Source organism: Larus michahellis, chromosome 10 (assembly GCF_964199755.1).
Source record: "Larus michahellis chromosome 10, bLarMic1.1, whole genome shotgun sequence".
In the NCBI taxonomy this organism is placed as follows: Eukaryota; Metazoa; Chordata; class Aves; order Charadriiformes; family Laridae; genus Larus; species Larus michahellis.
The window spans coordinates 21,660,592-21,682,904 of record NC_133905.1 but is presented as its reverse complement, the minus strand read 5'-3'; the positions used below and the strand labels follow the sequence as shown (position 1 = coordinate 21,682,904).

The following is a 22,313-nucleotide window of genomic DNA, read 5'->3' as shown; positions in this document are numbered from 1 at the left end:
ACTTATCTCTTTTCTTTGCTTTTTAACTTTGTTGTTGCTAGTGTTAAAAACAAGAACTTGTTAAAGTTCTTGCACTTAGTGCATGGTGCAGTCCAGCTTCTCCCTCCAAAAGTGTTATGTGACGCTTTGTGCCTCATTTTGTCTTTGGAGGAGATGATCATCCAGAACATGGTGTACCTGGATGGAGGTAGATAATATTTGGGATAAAGTGGAATGTTACTTTTGTGGCATAGGAGGAGGAAAGCAAGTATGCCTTCATCAGGTAGGTGCCAGCTTAGTTCCTTCACAAAAAATGTGGCTCCTGCCTTTTCATAATACACATTGTTACAAGAGTCTATCTTTGATTAATTTAAGACATGTTCTTTTTCACTCCTCATCATTTTGGAGTGTTCCTTGTCAACTGTGAGAATCAAGCGTTGTGTATAACTTTCCTCCCGTTCTTCCAAACGTTGCTAGCAGGTTCCAGGAAATATATTTGCTCTCCCAGGAAAAGTTTGGAACCAGTTGTGTTTAAAAAGCAGTAGTTTTTCCTGGAAACCCATTTGACAGGGCAGGCATGGAAACCACTCAGTTTGCAAGACTTAATATTTATTCCTCAGCATGCAGAAATAGGCTTTTTGCCTTTAAACATGGGTTATAGTTAGAAGTAAGATTTAGTAGATGAGATCTTTTCTGCCAGGGTAGGCATGGCACTGCTGTATGCAAATATAAGCCAACATTGAAATATTTGTTATGTTTTATTTTAACCAAAAATCGGAGAACAGCAGATTGGCAATAGCCTTTGTAGTTACCATCTACCAAGTGCCCAGCCCGGCAGTCCTTTGTGTAACAAGAGTGAAAACCAAAGCTGCTGAGTGGATCTTTTGGAATAGCTGTTGTCTTTTGGAGAGTGAGTATTTCCTTGTTCGACCAAGGGCATTAGTGCACTCTGGTTGCACTTTAGAGATAGTATTGTGACTTCCAGCTTTGTTATTTAATTGTTAATGTTTAGTATGTCTCACTTCTGAAAGTAAATTTAGATACTTGTAAAATTAGCAGGTTTTGGCACTTTCAGAGCGGAACCTTTCAGAAAGTTACTGTTTCTTGGCTCCAGATTTACTAAATTTGAATTGTTTTCTCTGTGATACATTGTTAATTATAAATAAATGGCCGTATGAAGAAAATCAAAGTTGTCCAGTCAAAAGGAAACTACTTCTATGAATCTAAATTATCTAGGAAGACCAGTACATGCCACACAAGAGCTAGCCAAGTAAAATAAGACTGTTTAGTTTTTCTGTTTATATTCTCTGGAAAATAATCTGTTCTAAAGCAAGGGTTCTACAAAAAGTACTCGTAGCATATAGAAAAAAAAGTTGACATAACTGCAGCACCTCCTTTGTGGTGGTTTTATACAGAACACATTAAATGAAGATGGGGTGAGGGAAGTGCTGTGTGATTCATACAGGACAAGTTTGAACTCAGCTACTTTCTTGGATTTAGTATAAATATTTATGGCATTGAAGGGGATTTTTTTTTAATATGCTTCCTTGTGCTCCGGATCTTTTAGATGTCCTCCTCAGACATCTGGTGTGCATTGCTGCTTGTTTAACCCCCACCCTTCAGTTTTCATGCTGTGGCATCTCGGAGAGCTATCGCAGTCGCTCTGTGGTTGGCGTAAATTAAATCTCCTCGAGCCAGCTGGGAGAATGCTGACATGCACACTTTTCCTGCTGAATGCTCGAAAACCAGTGGCTACAGTTAAAGGGGTGAACACTTTGCTCTTGTCTTGCTGTAGGCATCATACTGAGCTATTTACCAAAGGTGGCAAAAATAGGAATTCCAGCATTAGCAATGATGTTTACAGATTCTTGACTAGTTTCTGTCTCTTAGAAAAAGCTTCTTATCAATGTTACATAATCAACGTATCTAACTTGGCTCATCAGCAAAAAAGAATTACGTTCTCTTCCTTTAGAAATCCTTAAAAGTCCTGATTTCTGAGACTCTAACTGCTTTGAGGTACACTATGCTCGCCTTAACAGCTAATCTGTGGATGTACGGAGTTTTTCTTTGTAGTACAGTAAATTGAACACTACCCTGTTTGCTTTCAAGTGTTTCTCAATGAGTCCATTTAGAAGCAAGTATGATAACAAACATTTTAATACCCATTGTAACATATTTGTATATATCTGTTTTTAATCCTCTCTGCAGAATCGTAGTCCTCTCACAGAAGCCTAGTTTATTCAACCTTCAGCTACCCCTATGAATTAAATAGTGAACATTATCCTTATTTACAGAAGAGAAAAGAGAGAGCTGTAATTGCTTAAATTCATGTAAGTCAGGGATAAAGCTGACAGCAGCATTCAGAGTGCCTTGATTGTAGTATCTTGCCGTAGCTGCTAAACCTTACTGTGATCTGTTAGTGAACAAAAAGTGCTTTTACCTGTTTGTTTTGAGATGTGCAAATAAAAATTGTAATTAATCAGCTAAACAGATAAAAACTCTGATCTTTGAAACCTGGACTGATGATATAGGGACTAGATGCTTGCCTTCTGCTCAGCAGTCATGGAGGGAACAGGAGCTTTTGGACTGAAGTCTCTTGTGACCGTGGCTCATCTATAGTGGACCCCTTCTAAACTGAGACGATTAAATCGGTTTCAGGGGAAGTAGTTGAGTCTTTTTAGCTGATCCAAAGAATAAGCTCTTGCAAAGGCTAGTGGGATGGAAGAATTTTAAGTTCCCCTATTTGAGCCACAGGACCTCTGCAGGTCTGCTCTTTTATATTTGGGGCCTGTTGAGTTGCATAAAAGGAGTGTGACCACTGCTGCCGGCAGTTAATTTTATATTCTCTTCAGAAGATGAGTTGGGATAAGAAACTTCAATTGAATCGCAGTCCAACTGTGGTCATGCAATGCGCGGCTCAGCAGCAGTCAAGCTGATAACCCATTTATGACCCGAAGCAATGCTTCCAAACCTTTTTAATTAATGCAGTGTCTCACTGCTCCTGAAGTGACTGTTTGGTTCCATTAAAAAATTCACAGCGGTATTTAATAGAGCGCCTGCTTAATTATGGGATGGAACACCTTTAATGTGTGATGGAGAGTAGAGATCTCCAGAAATGTGTGGGATGGTACACCATCCAAGTAAAACGGGGAAGGATTTAACAGATAATTGGGGAGTGATATCATAGTAGTGTAGAGAGACACTTAATTTCTGGATCCTGTGGCGCTAGTATCATCTGAATGGTGGGACACAGACAGACAACTGACATTTTTTGCTACCTTGGTTTTATCAACGCATCTGTTCTTCCCTCTCTTCTCTGTGTTTTGTCAGGAATTAATTGCTTCTGCAACTTTGAAATAAATAAACAAGGAGCCTGGAGTTAAGTTAATCAAAAGGGCAATTCAGCTGAAGACTAGCAGGTAGAGGGGGAGGGAGACAAAGCCCTAATTAAAGGTCTTTGAGAAGTAGAGTGTAACTTTGGTACTGCTCACCCATTGCAATCCCATGACTGTCAAGGTAACTTCAAAAATCTGAATTTCTGCTTGTTCCTTACTTTTCCAAGAGTTCTGGAACACCTGCCCTCAGCACCCAGAAAACTGTGAGAAAGCCTGTACAGGCAGCCTGTAATTTCTTGGTAGCAAACACAATCCCTGCCTCTGTCTTTCCTGCCTTAGCTTCCCCTTGGAGAGAACATTTATTTTAAGTGACCCTGTAACTTGGCCCCATAAACCACCCTCCTTCTTGTGAAATAAACAGTCCAGCTATGATTTAGAGAGTGCTCCCATCTATTCCTTGGCACCATAGGGTTGTCTGCCCTTTTATCTCTCTGAATCTGACAGCCTCTGTCAACCCCAGTCACCCTCTGGTAGTGCTGACTGCTGGTGCGGGTAGGAGCGTTCATTCGGATCCAGTATCTTCAGTCCTTTTGAGGAGGAAATAATAATGTTCTCTGGTACCAGATTTTTCACAAATGAATCTTCTAGTGGAACAACGGTTTTCAAGCTCTTGTGCTCTGTAGTTACCTAAATTTTTTCTGTGGATCTCTTCATAGCAAGTTTTTTTTTTTCTCCCAATAAAATTACTTGTCTTAGTTACATTTCATGAACCCAAGATTAGAAATCGCTGTGTCAGGGGAGCAAAATTAATTTTACCTTTTCCTTAGTGGTGGTGCGTGCCTGTTGGTCTGTTTGTTTTGGAGGCAATCCTTTCAGGAGCAATGGTAATATTTTTGATTTTTTTTATGTATGTTTCTTCATACCAGCACCCTGGAGAAATTCTATGGCATCCTTTCGTCTCCATCTCATGAGCCATACTGTTCTCTGGGCTTTTCTAGAAGGTGAAGCTTTCGCAAGTTCACAGAATCATAGAATCACAGAATGGTAGTGTTGGAAGGGACCTCTGGAGATCATCTAGTCCAACCCCCTGCCAGAGCAGGGTCACCCAGAGCAGGTGGCACAGGAACGCGTCCAGGCGGGTTTGGAATGTCTCCAGAGATGGAGACTCCACCACCTCTCTGGGCAGCCTGTGCCAGGGCTCTGCCACCCTCAGGGTAAAGAAGTTCCTCCTCATGTTCAGGTGGAACTTCCTATGGTCAAGTTTGCGCCCGTTACCCCTTGTCCTGTCCCTGGGCACCACTGAAAAGAGCCTGGCCCCATCCTCCTGCCACCCACCCTTTAAGCCTTGATAAGATCCCCCTCAGTCATCTTTTTTACAGACTGAAGAGACCCAAATCCCTCAGCCTTTCTTCATCAGAGAGGTGTTCCAGTTCCCTCAGCATCTTGGTAGCCCTTTGCTGTCCCCTCTCCAGCAGTTCCCTGTCCCTCTTGAACCGGGGAGCCCAGAGCTGGACACAGACTCCAGATGTGGCCTCCCCAGGGCAGAGCAGAGGGGGAGGATGACCTCCCTCCACCTGCTGGCCACACTCTTCTCGATGCACTCCAGGATGCCATTGGCCTTCTTGGCCACAAGGGCACATTGCTGGCTCATGGTCATCCTGTTGTCCACCAGGACTCCCAGGTCTCTTTCCACAGAGCTGCTTTGTTTTTGGTTATTAAAACAGCACATGTGAGCAACAGCTGAAGAAGACTATTGGATTGTGTCTCGGAATAATACAAAGCCAGTGGGTTGAAGGGTCTGTAATACTCAACCTTGTAGCGCTTATGATGAGCTTGAATTCATTCTCTTCTGCTGCCTGAGGCACTGGCTGGGTCATATCTCAGCCTACTGCCATCAGTTACAGTAAAACCCTGCACATAAGGAATTGGCAAGCTGATGCATCCTCCTCATTTTCTATGTAAATAACATGATCAAAAGGCTATCTTGTTTTCATCTGAATGGCTCACGTAGTTTGCCGTTGGATTCATGACTGCCCCGCGCAGTTGTCATTGCTGTCTTGCTTTCCCGCTGTAGAAGGGATTTTGGAGCCTATTTTGAAGGACAAAGGGATTTTGTTCTTTACAATGGATTCTTTGTGGGAGATGGGTTGGAATTGTTCTGACGCTTTGTGGATGAAAGTCTTCAGTATTCTCTCCAGCTTGGTTGAAGGGGCTCTGTGTTCGTTAAATACACGAGGCCATTTCAGACAAGCTGCAATCAGGTACCAGAAAACCAAAACTGAAATTGAAGTTTTTCCTGTGTTCATTAGGCCAAATATAATTTGCCCATTTCACCTCAGTTTCGGAAGAGATTATCCTGTTGGTGACTATGAAGGCAGCAGCAGCAGCTCCTAGTTGTGTGTCCATGTGGATATGATGATTAAGGCTTGCCAGCAGCTTCGGCTAGTTAACTGCTTGCCCACATGCCATATGGGGAAAATGCAGTGGCCAAGGCTTCTTTGCTTTTTGTGGCGCTTTTTTTTTTTTTTTTTTGGACTTGCCATTTGAGGTCATCTGTATGCTACTAATAGGAATCCGATCAGGAAAGTTAGCACTAAGCTTTGCAGGACACGCACACAGTACAGTGGTCTAAACAGCAACCTTCCTTTTTTCCAGATCCGCTCCGAAGGGAGCCACCCATGTGTGCGTATCTCTTACTAACATTTCGAATGTATTTGCTCTTGTGTTTTTATTCTTAAAATACAGCATTTATATCCTCTCTTGGGGGCATTCTACCTTCCAGGCAGGAAATTTGGGGAAAAATAAAATGGAAGTAAAAGAAACATTGCTTGAAAAGTGCAATATCAGGTTTTGAATCTCTTTTAGAAAGGTCATTTTTATTGATTCTCTGAATTTTTCCACATGTAGCAAAGGAGAATAAAGTGAGAAAAGATGTTCGGAGTATGTTTATGGTAAACTACAATAAAACCTTGCAGTATATCTAAAATAGGCTCCAATTTAAATAAGCGGAATATATTTTTTTACCTTTGCATAGCACCTTTTGCTTCAAATTCTTATTGAAAGAAACAGCCCACAATTTATTGGATTTAATTTTAATCTGACCACGTTACAAGTAAACATCTCAAAATTAATGTTTTAAGCAGGGTTGCCATAGAACATACTGCCTGTGCTCATACCCACCAGGGGCATTGATTACCCAGTGCAGGAGTCTAGAGTTTAATTTCTGTCGCAGAATCACATCCGTGAAATACCAGCCGTTGGAGCAGAAGGTGCTGTTTCCGACCCGAGTACCTACATTGCTCTCCACTAACAGAAATAGTAGCTAAAAACACCAGAGGGAGGGCAGCAAATGATTTCTGTCTACTTAGGAGGAGTTATTCAAATTTGAGTTTTCACAAATTAAATTTCCTATCTGTCTCTCTTTGCCATTTCATGAAAATACATAATTCGAAGGTGTCGTTTGGTATGCTGAAATACTGCTTCAGCACCCGGACTAACGTTTTTTTCTATTGTGACCTTGCTGTGACTTTGATTTGCTTTTGAAATAGATGGCAGGTCTTCTAGCTTTGATTGTTTCTGCTACAAGACAGGCTAGTCTTTGATCAGCTCAGCTTTCCCATCTTTTATGTAGCACAGTAAGTCATTTAGCCGGGTGACAAAAGAAAGAACACCTAGTTCTGGAAAGCACCCTCGTTTTGGAAAGCAACGTCTTCAACATGTTGACTTACAGCTGTATTTCATTCACAGTTTTTTTTTTTTATAGTGTTTTTACATTTTTAATAAAATCACATTAACGCACTGATAAAAGTAAATCTTTGTATCTGGCAATTTTTAAAATCTGCTTATCAGAAATGTGAGAGAATGCTGTGTAGTAGTTTTGCAAATAAACTAAAGGAAGCTGAATTCTGATGATACGTTTATTATTTAAACTTTGCGTGGTGGTAATCTTAATTACAAATTCTGGAATTATGTTCTGTATTAGGGATTACTGTAACCCACTTGGTCTTCGTTTCCTGCTCTCTCCAGTGTATGTGCCCCGTAAGCATTCCAGCCCGGCCCCCAGGTGAAACTGAGTGTCTTACCTCGACGCACCAAGGCTGGTGGGACTTCACCTCTCTTCCTGGGTCCGGCCCACAGACGCTCACCTGCAGTCTTTATAGATTTCAACTGCACGGAGGAGAACACATTACCTAGCACAGGAGAAACTTAAATTACTAAATTTCAGTATTAGTATACATGGAGTACGGTGTAGGGATACACCAGAACTACTAACAGTACTTACGATGCAGTAACTTTTGCTGGGGAATTAAATGGATCATGTGTCTCTTGCTGACCAGTAAATACTAATGTCATGTTTTCTAAGCAAATACAAGAAGGTGAAATGGACTGTTTTCTGCAGAAAATGTAAATTATGCTTCTCCCTTTGTCTTCCTTTCTCTTTTATCCCCCCCTTGTTTGGGATGCCCGTGTTGGGTCACGCTGTTCTGCACCAAACAAGAGCAGTCTGTAGCTTTCCGCACAGGCTGCACAGTTAGGCTGAGTTTAGCAGCTGTATCTTTGTCAGCTTATTCAGCAAGGTGGCAGTGTCAGTTTTGAAGTATCTAGCACAGGGCTGTTGGTGCATCTCTGTAGGTGTTCTGTAGCGAGTGTAGATGTTGCTGCCCACCGAAGCCCGTATGACTGGGCAGGGTGGGTGCTCCGGGACAGCCCCGTATTAAGGCAGGTGCTGCTTTCTGGACTTGGTGGCTCAGCTTAGCTTGCCTTTCTTTTGTAGGAGCCTCTAATGCATTGAGCAAACATAAAATGATAACTTGGCTTAAGTTTTAGTCCCTCTTAACTGACTTTAAATGTTTGATGTAGGTTTTTCCTGGGAGAGCTGGCAAAAAGGCTCAGAAAAGAGTGCTCTTTGGCAGCAACCTTGCTTCCCCAGCAACAAACCCATCCTCAGTCTTGACCTGGGGGACGTCCCTTTTTGACATTGATGACGTCCTTGGTCATATTTCTCTGGAGATTAGCGTAGTTTAGCATTGATTGCATTTAAATCTTGTCTGCCAGATAATTGGAATCTTTTTCTAGCCATAGTTTACATAAGTACAGGAACTTAAAGCAGAAGAAAGGACCGTTTTTTAGGTTCAGCCAGGTGCTGCAAGAGTTAGCTAAATGGGACATTACCTTAAAGGGAGATCTGCAAATATATGAAGTAGTCTTATAGCTCTACAATTAGACCTAAGCCCGAGATCAGTGTTGGGTTGGAACTGAATGCAGCCCTACAGTCACAACTGCTGAGGTGTGAAAACTGAAATCTGATAGAGGAAATATTAAGGAGCTCTGCCAGACTGGAGCATTAAAATGTACTCCATCCTGCTTCCTTCCTGACATACCTGCTGCCCTTCTTTCCATGCCATCAATTTCTTGCCTACTTACCAAGACACTTTTTGACAGTTTGTTTTTTTTCTTTTTAAACTCAACACCAAAATTGTATTTAAAGGAGACTCTTTCAGTTGGTACCTGGTTAGCAGAGTGAAGAGAATTTCTTTCAATCCTAGTTTAAGTGTCCAGCAGAGACTTTTTACTTCTCTTGTGTTTATGAAGTATTGTAGAACTGAAAGAGTTACCCATGTAAGTCAATTTATGTACAGAGAGTATACGTATGCTATTTCATACAGCTGTGCTTTTACAGTATGATAAGAGAATATAAGATGATGTAGTCAGTTTTTCACAGTACATTCAAAGGAGCAAATACAGTTACAGTTAGGTTTGGGGAGGCAATTTTGCCATTTTCTGCCTCTTGCAATTTAGTCTTCTGTATATAACACAGCATTTTCAAGACTTACTAATGTGAAATCTGCTTTAACATGTTCTACTTGGCTCTGATTAACAATATGTGTTTTTTGAAAGGATCCTCAAGCAAGCATGTCTGCACTCTGCAAGCGATGTTACTGTACTGTACCTAAATTCATGCTCCTTTCTTTGTGCAGGCTTTTGAACGAAAGAGGAGGAAAAAGTGGGTGGAGATGATTGAATGCAGAGGTCACTATTTTATGTTCTTGCTTGCCATGTCAAGCATCATGTGTCCCTCGTTGGCAAGCGTGGTCAGATGGAGGAGCCAGAACAGAACAGTCGATTTAATCACTGTATTTTGTTTTTGGCCGTGGGTTTTCTGGCATACATATCTCTGCACAGTGGTAGCCAGAGCTTGGCTCCAGGAGTAAGTGCTTTTCATATGTTTTGTAAACGGATGAGAGCAGTTTTTTGCCAATTTTTCTTTACATGTGTATGTTTCTACTAAATTAGCTTTTTGTCATATTACAAGGCGGTCAGTAAAATATGTGTCAGATAAGTGAATTGGTAAGTTGGCTGCTAAAAGAAATCTATCAATTATAATAAAAAATAATATTTCCAAGATCTAATTTCATAGCAGCATTTTATGATTAGGCTGTTCTCATTAATACTTAATTTTTTGTTGTTCCTGTAGTTTGCTGTTTTATTACGCTCTCCAGGTAGGCCTGTTTTATATACTACAAAGGAAATGCAGACTACCGTGACTTTGTTTACAGAGTTTGGCAGACTACTTCCCAGAGCGAGAATTTATTTAAGCTCAGCTTAAATCATGTCTTTTATAGAAACTGCAGGCCAGAAATAAGGTAGTGGTGCAAAACTGTGTTTTTACGTAAGGGATTTTTTTGTTTGTTTGAATTGGGGGGGTTATAGAAATACTCAGCAATTATATAAATGAATACAATTTGTGAGTGCCTCTTAGGATATGTTTTTTCATGAACCAAAGGTTTACTACTGAGGAGTCTGAATGGATTAATTAATTTTCTTTGGTCAAGCAAGTGAAGTAAATCTGCCTTAAATTACATACTTTGAAGATTTTCTGTAGCGTAACTACTTTACACATATTTAATTTCTGGGGAATTTCACAATTTCAAGGATATCAGTCCTCTTACGCTGTATAGTATGCTGTGAAGTAATACCCAAACTAGGCAGCTGACAACATCTGCAGATTAATTCTGCGGCACTCTATTGTCATTCTTTTGTTTTGATAACTTGTTTTGATGACTTGTTGAATTGAGTAACTTGCAGTGACTTCCCTGCTTGGTATTTGGTACCTCAAATCATGTGATTTTTGTCCATGAATTGGAATTTTTATGCCATTTATCCCAATTTATGTTGGCACAGACTGACTTCTGTTTTTGAGATGGTGGAAGAACACATGCAATAGTTTATTCATTCCAATCTATTTGCAATTTAATCTCATGATTGTTAGAATATAGGAATAGAAAATAAAACAAATTTCATTTTATAGTATCCTTTTCACATATATATAGCTTTTGTGAATGTCTTGGCTTTTCAGCAGAAATGTTTTGTATGTCATGAGGGCTAAATTTTGATCTTGGATGAGTAGAGAAAACCGCCCTATTGATTCCTGGAAATGTCTGTCCCTAAGAACATGAGACAGCTCCTTTTACTAATGAGAGTTTATCTGTGTGGAGGTATCGGAAAAGGTAATTAAAGGTGTAATGCATGTTAATTAAAGTCTGTTAAACACTTGTGCCCATGATTTTATTAATTAATAAAACGGCCTGAGGTCATGGTAATTCAGTCCAAGACCTTAAAGGGTAAGGACCCTGTGACAGACACCACAACCAATGATTGATTGATTTTTTTTTATTTTTTTTTTCCCCCCCCCTTCCCCAAAGTGAATAAAAGTGTCAGGAATTTACTCTTGTGGACAAGCCCATTTATCAGATGCAGAACAGAAAAGTAAAACGGGCAAGGACAGTGGTGGAATTTTCTTTCAAGGAGTTTTATTTCAATATGTCTTAAGGTCTATATCATGTCAGTCTTCAGTTGGAAAGACTAAGCCTTTCACTTCTGAATTGTAATTAATGCTCAGATTTTATGCATTAGTAGTAGCCAGCGGGAGAGAGGGAATTGGGAGGGGGAATGGGATATGGTAGCCATGTCTCAGTGCAGCCCACACTGAGTTGCTAGGTCAGAGAGGAAGGAAGCTAGCTGCCAAAAGAGTGTATGTTTTTTTTTCCAGTCTTTGGTAACTCCTGGAGTTCTCAGACGTATTTTAAGACTTCTCTGGTGTCTTGCTATCAAATCCACACTTGTAAAAACATAACTTTTGCTGTTGTGATGTTTGTATTGCATGGACATTGCAGTAGGGACGCAGATACTGAACTGCAAGAGAAACGCAAACAGTGCTGAAGATCCAGTGTTTACAGAGAACTGTCCCTGTGGTGAATATGTCTGAAAAGAGACACGCTGGTTTTACAAACACTTCGTTTGCATGTGTTAATTTGAATCACTTTCAGTTTCGGCTCGTAAGTGGTTAAAATAAAGAACATTCTTGCTGACTGCATGGGCTTCTGTCAACTGAGTGCACTACTGCAGTACTGCTATATAGGCAGACACTACGTCACGTCGTTATCTCTGTTTAGCTTGTCTGTGCTTTATCATGTTGCCGAACAGTTTTAATAAAAAAAGAAAAAAGAGGGGGGGTGGGGGAAGAGACTGGTATGAATAGCTGTAAGTAGAACTATCTGAAAGCAGCAGATCTGGAGTGCCTTACACCAGCTGCTTACTGAAACAAAGAGAAGTATTATGAGAGGCACAATAAATGTGTTTGCTATCTCTGCTTTCAGTTGCAGCGCAGACACAAGCCGTCACAGTAATGAATTTTGAAGACTGGAGTTTAGACTTGGGGAATTTTATAAAACACAGTTGTTTTATCAGAGTGTTGTCTTGCCAGCTGTGTGATGCGAGTCTGGTTACCATGGAGTGTGGTCAGTTGGGGGAGACAAATGTAGTCAGTAAAACAGCATTTTGTGTGGTAGGCTCTGCTGTGGTTTCTCCCTCTCTGGTTTAAATTCCAGTTTGGTAAGGAGGAAAGCAGTGGGGAAAGAAGTCGCCTTTCTATTTAAATAAAAAGCAGTTTTACCCCTAATCAAACTTGCAGACCACATGAGAGATCCTGGTGCAGTACAAATACAGTATATGAATATGCAATGCGTCCCTGTAAACAACGAAGGGGTATTTTTCCTCTTTCTTTTACCCTGTTATCTGGACTCTTTTGTTTGCTGCTGTTCTCTGCTTGCCTTGCGTCTGCAGGGTGGGCTGTACAAGATGCTGAGCACCGGCCACCAGTGTCTTCTCCTGAGGAGGTGCTCAGTGCCTTCCAGCCTGTCCTGGAAGAGACTGAGGGTGTAAGAGCTCCTTCTGCTGCTCCTACCTGCTCACCGCTGCCACCTCATTCAAATGTTGTTAATTTGATTAATTTTTGGCCAAATGGCCCTGTGGTGCTGCAGATACACTGGACAGTACTAGTATTTTATCTGATGGCCTCAGTGTCCCCTGCGTTAATTACCACATTACTTTAAAATTAGGAAAATGCATTACCAAATTCAACAGGCTTTAATTAGAAGCCATTCCTTTCTTTGCTAAATTTCTTTAAAATAGGTTTCTTTAATTCCAACATATGATAGCAATAGCCTTTTTACCAGATTTTTTACTCAATCTGGATGTTAATCTGTAAATGCTTTTGTTACCATACATATAATAAGATGCATTTTTATAATTTTTTTTAAAGAAAAACCCATTGAAGTAATTGTATAGTATCTGGCTCCTTGTCACTGTTTGGGGGAAAGGAAAGGTTTCTAACTTGCCAAATTGGACACTGTCTAGAGATTAGTCTTTTGCAAACACCATAGTCAGCTTTACATGGATATTTAAATGGCCCATGTTCCTCTCCGGGGTTGTTGAGAAGTCAGTAGGAGTTAGGTGCCTACACGGAATTTGTAATTGCTGTAATGGAATTTTGTGTTTGAGTCTTCAGAAGTGACCTGAGATACTGCAGAGAGAAGAGTGATTGCATATGGGTGGGATGAAAGTATCACAAACCTTAGTTGATGAAAGTTTTGTCTTTTGACATTGGTATTAACTTATTTTTTTCAAAGTGAGGGAGATTCCTCGCTAAGAGAAACTGGTATGATGTGGTTTACTTCTAAAGTTTAGAAGACGAACACAGTGTAGGTGGAGGTTTCTACTAGCATAATATAAAGGCTGAAGAAAAAAGTGCAGCAATTTTACTGATATGAAGATTGTTTCATATGAGAGGTCTTTTTGGTAAAAGCTCTTGCGACACCTGAGTGGTTGTGGAGGGCTTCCCAATTAACACTTCAGTCATTTCGAACAGGAGAGGGTCTGGGTGTCTGTCTTAGAGCATTTGCAGTAGAGCACAGTTTTTACTATTTAGAGCTGAGATGGAAAGTTCCTATTTAGATTCGGTGCCAGAGTCTTTAATAGAAATCATGACTTGTGGTGTATTATAGGTCAGTGTATGTTTGCTAGTTTATATTATGCTGACTAAATTGGCAAAATGCTTATTTTTACTGGTAAACATTCAGGAGGTTTTCTCCTCACTCGTTCTTTTTCCAACAAAATCGTATTTGTTGTGTGTGGAATTAAGGCAACATTTTATAAATCATCTGCCTTGGCGATGATGTGGAAATGTGTGGTGGCATACAAAGATTTCCATTGTCAGGCACCTCAGGGCTGTAGATGGAGTTAACTTTATCCTAATTTTAGTTCTGGAAATTATGGGCATGTAGAAAACAAAATGCTTCTGGCAGTGTAGGAAAAATACAAATTTTAAACTCTAGCAAAAGCGGCTATTTCAGGCATATTACCAGAATAGGTGACCCTGGTTAATTTAGCTCCGCTCCAAGCCCCTTATGAAGCCCCAGAAGCATTTTTTAACATCTTTAAATTCCTATGAGGTCTAAATATGACCTGTGGCTGTTAGGATGTGAGTTCCAGTAAAGTCCATAACTGCTGGTGAAATGCAGCGCTGTGCTTTGGGCTATACATTTAGCGAGACATTTAATTGAAATGGGAAAAGTCCTGTGGTCACCCTTTAATGCGTGCTTAGTAACAGTATGTGAATGTGTTTATGCGCAAGCTAATTGTATCACTTCTGGATTTATTTATACACAGCTCCCACATGCTGTGAATGGCGTTTTCTGATAAGTGTCAGATTATATAAAATTTATAATCTACTCAATACTCTACCACCGGTCTGCTGAGTTGAAAATCAGCATTCTTAAAACTGAAATTTTGTGATTCTTGTGCTGAAGAATTGTGCTTTTTTGTTCATTGCTCCAAACATAGTTTAAATGTATAGAGAAGGACATCTAAGGTCAAACTTAAAACTTGCATCAGCAAGTTCCAATTTTTTCCCCAATTTTTACCTTGCATAGTTATATACTAGACAAGCTTGTTTTGGACAGCTTTTTATAAAAGGAATCATTTGAGAATTTGAACGCTTATTCAGTTTTACATCTTGAATATTTGGCATAAATGTGAACTGCAGCCCTGGAATTTATAACCACAACCATAAGAAAAGGAACAAAGCGTATTTCATTGCGAATAGTCATGCTTTGCAGAATGAGGTAATGAGAGTTCAGTGTTGGAATGGCAGCTTGTAAGAAGGAATGCTTCTGAATAAAAACGTTGTTGGAAAGATGTGTTTAGCTCAACCTTTCAGATCATCTGGGGTGAGTCGACCCCTCTCATTTTACCTTATTTCAACTGTTTATTCCAGCATAAAGCGCTCAATTATGCTTTATGATGCCTCATTTATCTTACAGCCATGTTAAAGGTACCTATGTAGACCTGACATCTGTTTGCAAGAACGTTTTCAAAGAGCATGCTCTCTTTTACCCCTTTTCCCTGTCGTGTTCATTCTCACTTCTCGTCTTCCTGCAGGTGAAGCAGCTCTAAGAGGCGAGCCCAGGATGCAGTCTCTCCCAGTCTCCTCTGCTCTCACCAACCATCGCACAGGCCCTCCTCCCATCAGTCCCAACAAGAGGAAGCTCAGCATGGACCAAGGGGATGATGAGCTAGACTGTGAAAACGACCACGTTTCTAAAATGAGTCGAATGTTCAATCCCCATCTGTAAGTGTCTTGCTTTTATTACCTCTGGTTCGTAGAATTTACTTCTGTCCTCTTCATTTTTGTGTGTGCTAAAATCAGACTGTGTCTAAAACTTTGTGCTAGATTTTTCCTTTGTTCCAGTTTGTATGGAAGATCTGCACAAAGCCTGGTGTGATTAGATGGGTGACTTCTGATTTTCTTTTATTTTCATACAGCATGAAGTAACAGGAATTAGCCCAACTTTAGCTATTTATAGTAAAACACACGTATTCACCTTGCAATTCCTCAAGTATTGTTCCTTTGTTCTGCGTCATCTGCTCCTTTCACTTCCCCTGATTCTGAGGGCTCTGTACTCCCTGACGATGGGGGTGGGGAAGCAGGAGGAGGGGAAACAGAAGTGCTTGGCGTTTTTCTGAGGCCGGGAGATTGTGAGCCAGCTGCTCCTAGTCTGCCTTGACAACTGGGCAAGCTGCAGTTGTTGCTAAACATGACTTAAAGGCTCGCACCGCAGCTCTGACAGTCAGATGTGGAATTTTTCGCCCAGGTAAGGTGTTGATGAGTTAGGTGCATGTGTTGGGTAATCGTCAAATGCCATTCTTGCTGCGTTCTCATTCCTGGGAAGGCAAGGCTGGTTGGCATGAAGCACAGGCTTAGGGAATTCCTTTCATTCTTGACTGGAGGAAGCGATGGGAGCGGTTCAGCAGCCCAGGGCAGGCTGATAGCTGCGCGCCTTTCCCTGCTGCCTCAGCTCCCGCAGCCGCCGCATTCCCCGCATTCCACGCTGCTGTGGACTGTTGTGTTCGGTCATAAGATGTGGACAGAGGTATTTATCCTCAAATAAATCACCACAGTGTTAGTCAGAGCCTGGGCCTGTAGTCTGCAGTCTTGGAATTTGTTACAAATCAGGAATCCAGCACTGAAGTAATGCAAAACAATAAAAGCTTACAAGCAGGGAGAGACTGGTCCTTTACAACATACCTCGTTCTTTCTCCTGAAAACTTAACTGTTTACAGACTTTCCTTGGAGCTGAGAACGCTGGTATTGGAAAGAAGCGTGTGCTGCATTTCTGTGGCATTACATACATGACACAACTGAAGAAATTTATGGCATTTTTAAATTATTATGTAACTTTGTGGGAAAAGGTGTGATTTTTTTTTTTAAAAAAACCTCATTTGCTAGTGATGAAATAAAACACAGCTGGCAGTTATGTACATTATAGCACTTTATACAGGGGAGGCCATAAAAATAATGAAGTCTGAACAGACTCATGTGCAACCAAGGTTCAAAACTAAAAGATACAGGCAGTTAGTTCATGTGATCCCTTAGATATATTTTAAAGCTATCTGATCTTCTCCAGTAGGGTACATTTTAACTCTTTCTGTGATCTTGTATATGAAATGTACGTCATCTTATAATAAAAAGCACTGGTTGTCTGGCTAGCGTTCACATGATGGGACTTAATCTACTTCAGTTAAACCATCTACCGCACATGAATCATAATCCAAAATAGCATACACAAGGCCATCTTTTTTTCTGCTTTCTTTTGTAAGTTTGATCTGGCCGTATGAAAATATGCTTTCAACTGAATATTACAAAACCTCAAACTTTTGTGATACATCTGAAATAACTCTGTATATTTCAGATATATCAGAAAAGTTCACAAACATTCAAATGGACTTTTACTCCCCATTTTCCTGACACCACCACCAATGAGGTTATTTTTTTTAATGTTTTTCATACTTTCCCTGTTTTTCGCATTATGATGTTCGGGTTTAACGATAGAAATGGATTACTCAAACTTTGTGGAACTGCCCTAAAAATTTTGTTTTGGAGGTGGGAAGTATGTTGCAGAAGCTTGACTTGTTCACACTAGAGAGAAGACAGTAGATTTGAGGGAAGTATTTTATGGAACACAATAATGGCAGTCATGTTGTAGTGACTTGGAGGTTCTAGGAGCGCAAGTTTGGCAACATTTAATTTAGAAAACCAAATCGATAGGAGATGTGGAGCGTAATGTGGAGACTAGACAGCATGATATCTTTGGCTATAGGAAAGACATTTTTGTGATTTGGACTCTAAAGGTGAAGTTCAGAGTCTATGTGTTTTGAACTTTTTGGGACAAAGTCCCCTGAAAGCATAGGACAAAAGAGTCGATGACACAAAAACTGGGCATAGCTGCCCCAGTCAATATCAGTTAGGGCTACAGACTGCACGCCTTTGCCATGTAGCGGTGTTTAAATCCATACTCCTCGGCCTGAACGTCTTCAGTTGTTCTAAATGTCCCAGTGGGGAAATCTTTCTCATTTGGAAGTCAGTGCCTGGAAGACAGAAGTCTTTATAACCACGAGCAGCTCTTGTTCAGACATTTGGGTCTCTGTGATTGCATTGGTAGAACTGTGAAGCAGTTGTATATTCATCCTCTTAACACCAGCATATTGTGGTTGGAAACGTAATTAAATAGGACAAGAATTGTGTGCTGCGGTTCATTATAAATGGTAGAACCTTTTGTTAGCAACTGGACGTTAACTCTTAGGTACCAGCAGCCTAGCATCTCAGTCACCGTGCTTCAGTGGGCATGCATCCATTTAAATGCTTTGGATATTTTAGTGGCAATCCCCTGATGCCAGCCTTTTGTTTGGAAATTGAATGCTTTGAGATATTCCCTGTTCAGGTGTAACTCCCTGATGTATCTTCTTTGATTAGGTTGAGTTATACTTGGATATGTTTACTTTTATCATGGAAAAACATAGCTATTGGAGTACAGTCTCTGGAGCAGAGTGAATCAAATGCCCTGGCAATCCTACCGGGTTTCTAAAATATGTAATGGAATTCCTGTGCAAAGAACAATTTATCAAGGGCTCTGATTTTCAGAGGAGATAATTCTCAGCTTTAGGATAATGAAATATACTTGAAACCTTGTGGTTAATTTTTAAAAATCAGGATGTGAAACTGCCTGCCTGCCTTAGGGCAGCACACTGTATTTATACAGCTTCTGTATTGTTGTGGTCACAGAGATTACACCCATAAGCTCCTCACTTGGGAAAAATGAATACTTCCACCCCAAATTAAAACCTAGGCACTGTAATATGAAGTTCCTTCATTTGTGTTTCATGCTTCCTTGTATGGCCCTCAACATTTTGCTTAAAATGCATTTGCTAAAGTATAATCTTGCTGAAGTAAATGTGCTTTTTGTACCGTACTTTATTTTCTGGTGCTTTGTAAAGGAGAGGCAAGCCTGTTTTAAGCCTCAAGTTGAAACATGCCTTTGTTTTCGTATGACTTCACTAAAATCACCTTGATTTACAGAGGAGTAATTAGGAGCTTGATTTATGTAAGAATTACAAGCGCTTTATGTATGGGTAAAGTGGCTGGAGAGCTATACCAGTCTTTCTTAACAAACGAAGCTGCTTTGTTATATTTCCAAGGTGAATTTAGCATTTCATGGCAACTCCTGTGTAAAATTACCTCTATGTGGGCATTGTGATGTAAGGGGCACGTGAATGAAGTGTGTTGTACCTTTAAGCAAAGGTCTTGGGCCTGACCTGTGTTATGTGGGTTTCTTGTTTGTCAGGCTGGAGGCATTTTCTCATTTTCACAGTTCAGCTGAAAACAAAGGCCTCCTTCTCCTGGCAGGGAGCTCTGCAGAGCTGACATCAGCCTTTTCCCAGCGGGCGGCAGCGCTGCCCTAGGAGCCTGCGCAGGGAGCGGAGGAGTTTCTGCTCATGGCATTTTGTTTGCCAAGTAGCAAAGAAAACGAGTAAATGCCAAGAGCGCAACATTTTAAGTTTTCTTTTTTTTTTCTTTTCTTTTTTTTTTTTTTTTTTTAAGAAATTACACTGGGCTGGTTTTGCCTCTCTGATTTTTAGTAGGAACTAGCAAATATGTGACTCTTAACTGCTTTTGGGCAAAGGAAGAGTGGTGGCCTAATACTGTATAGTTGCGGCGTAGCAATTTTAAAAATAGTTTGTGAGCTAGCAAATTGTGGGATCAAATCACCATATTTAACCTTAAAGTGAATTGATGTCACTGACATCTTCAAAAGGATTCGGATTTTGTGTTACTGGTAAAATTATATATGCAACTGACCACTTGAGTTTGTATTGGAAGGGACTGTTACGTTTCATAGAATTATGGAATCATGGAATCATTTTGTTTGCTTGTCGAGTACATCAGGCTGAAAGTTAGCATTTTTGGCTTGGGACAAGCAGGCTGGTGAATGGAATATTTTCCCCTCAGTCTCTTTGTCACAATTCCCATTTGGTTTGGTAGCATTAGGATTGCAATGAAAATTGATTTCTGTATGAAAATAATCTTACGGCAAACATTTGCAGCTGCTAGGTAGATGTCTGAGGAATAATCATCTCTTGATTTGTGTGAATATATAATCTGGCTTTTTCTTGTAATAAAAGAAAGGTCTGCATATGAATAATGCAGCTTAACGTGTATTGCACAGAATGATACTTAGTTTTGGATATCACCGTAAGACCCTGTTTCAGATTCTAGGTTGTGTCTTCACTTTTCTTCCAGTGAAGAATCATGGCAAATCTGGTAAAGCCAGCCTAGATTCGTGGAGTTTGGAAGCTGCCGTATATCCTAAGTTTTTCTTACCATGAATATCCAATGGAGTTTGCTTGCTTTAATGACACTGTAATAGAAATTACCCTGGCACCCTTTTAAAAAAAAATCTGTCTTAAGCTGTCCTGAAAGTTACCTGGATTTGAAGAGCATCAGTTCAGGTTAGAACAGGCTGGAGGAAGTCCTTTCTTCCAACCTCCTGCCTGAAGCAGGGCCAGCTGTGTCCGCTTCAAGCTTGTAGTAGCTCAAAGCAAGGAATTTTGAGTAAAATTGGAAGTATTCACGCTCCTTATTAGAGGACGACTCCGTCACCTTCCTCTGGACCGTTCCCTTACCCCAGCTGAGAATGCAGGGTGGAAATGTTCTGCAGAAAGTCAGGTCCCCATTGTGGTGGAGGCTGGCTCCAGCTCCAAGCAGGGCTTGAAAAGATTTAGAACTGGGTTGCAGAGGTAGCGTGGGAGTTTTCAGAAAAAGTTCTTCGCTGCTAACTACTGCTTTTTTGGTTCCAGATTTCATGTGGTATTAAGAAATATGTTTACACTGTCATTTTATTGTGACAAATTAGAATTGAAAAAAAAACCCCAACACACACCACTTGGAACACCCAAAATGTCTCTCATTTGCTTGCAGGCATCTTCACTCAGTTCTCTTGGCACGAATATGCCTTTGAAGTATTTTAGGATTAACCTGGTGTTTTCAAAGCAGTCCTGTTGAAGCTGAAATCCTCTGTGCTGCCAGTGGAACTGGTACAATGTGGCTCTTGTTGATTACAGCGGACAAAGGATTACAGAGCAGGTTTCGAAATGCCTTTCCTAATTTTTTTTGTCTTTCCTTGTATGCATTGCTTGAATGATGGACCAGATCAATCAGATATATTTTCTCATTTATTAATGGAGATCATGCACTACATAAAATTATTCTTAAATTGTTTCCAACAAATGTACACTAAATTGAACCTTCAGAGAGGGACTTCAAAGAGCAAATGTATCTGAGTTAATATTTAACACTGGGTTTTGCAGAAGTTCTTATCCAAGGGGGAATGATAGAAAGTACTCAAGTCCCTTTCAGCTCAGGAGAGTGTAGCTGAGCACATGTGAAATGCTTGTTATGAACAGTTTCACAGCTAAAAATTGATTGACAGCTTATCAGTCCTTCCCAGGAAGTCCTGATCTGTTAAAATTTGGGTATATGTTTAAGCACTTGAGAAATCAGGCAATGTTAGTTCAGGTGTCTCCACTTGCAAACAGAAAGGTTTCGTTAGCTAGCTCCAGAATTCTGCTTTGAGGTAATATTTTCCACTTTCATTTTCCTTCTTTTGTAAAGGAACATAAACCTTCCGTAGGACGGACAAAGCTGTGTCATCCCTGCGGAGCAGCGTCACCACCGGCACGACGCATCGCCCGCTGGCGGGAGGTGACAAGGAGGCCCACAGGCCACCAGTCCCTCCTGCCCCGGTCTCGGCTTTTTACCCATTTTTGTGTCATTTCATTCACTCTTTATTTTTGTTGAAGGGGAATTTTACATTGCCGAAATTATCATCTCCCTGCACTGGGGTGAAATTCAGCACCAACCGGAAAGTCTGATAGCTAAGCAAGAGGCAAGAAAACAACCAGTAACATTTACAAACATATTCTAGATGTATATCCTAACCATATGGAAACAAAGGTTTAATCTCACTTCTTTTTATTTAACCATTTTCCCAGATGTTTCCTGCAGTTTGACAGATGTACCATTTGCTAGAAAGTTGCGCTCTTGAGAATTAGAATGTTATGGACACGGTTGCTATAGACAATGACTCTATAAGGGTAAGATTTGGAATAAAATGTTACATTAATTTCTAGTTGAATAAGTAAATTTCTTTCCCCAGACTGGAAGTGCTGGCCTGGACAGTCTCCTTTCATTTTCCCTCATGCTGTAACGCGCTGCGAAAACACGCAAACTGGCTTTAACTCCTTCCTGCAAAATTGCCGAGTGCCAACTCTGAATCCATGGCGTTATTTCGTAGTGTCGAAAGGGGAAAAGTATTCCTCTGGCTGTTTCTGACCATCCGTGGCCATCTTTACCTTTCCAACAAGCGCCCTGACCGGTAGCCAGCCTTCCCCCGTCTCCCCTCTGAAGGGGGGCGTGAAGAAATGGAGGGGAAACGAGCGTGCGGTGGCCTTCTTCCTAATGATTCCCAAAAAAATGCCGTGGGGCGGGCGCCGAGGAGCCCCCTGCGGCACCGGCCGGCTCCCCGCGGGAAGATGGCGGCGCTGAGGGGGGTCGGGGGGGGCGGGCGGCGCGGCGCGGCTGGGGGACTCTTATCGTGACGAGGCGGCGGGGCCGCGCTCTGCGCCTCAGCCGCTCGCCGGGCTGGTGAGGCCCCGGGCGGGCCGGGGGGGAAGGCGGAGGCGGCCGCCCTCCTCCGCCCCGGCCATGCTTACCCCGAGGTTAGCACCGGGCCTCGCCCGGCGGCCCCCGCGCCTGGGAAGGGGGTG

The 22,313-nt window shown here is 41.2% G+C and overlaps 1 protein-coding gene across 4 annotated transcripts in view; it reads left to right on the top strand.

Moving 5' to 3' along the window:
* The window catches only part of VGLL4 (vestigial like family member 4), a 108,092-nt gene that overhangs the window by 66,466 nt on the left and 19,313 nt on the right, over positions 1-22,313 (top strand). For all 4 annotated transcript variants that reach the window (XM_074602553.1, XM_074602554.1, XM_074602552.1 and 1 more), the window contains one exon: positions 15,093-15,282. In XM_074602553.1, coding sequence (XP_074458654.1) covers positions 15,093-15,282 — 190 coding nt within the window. The remainder of the gene's footprint in view (positions 1-15,092; positions 15,283-22,313) is intronic.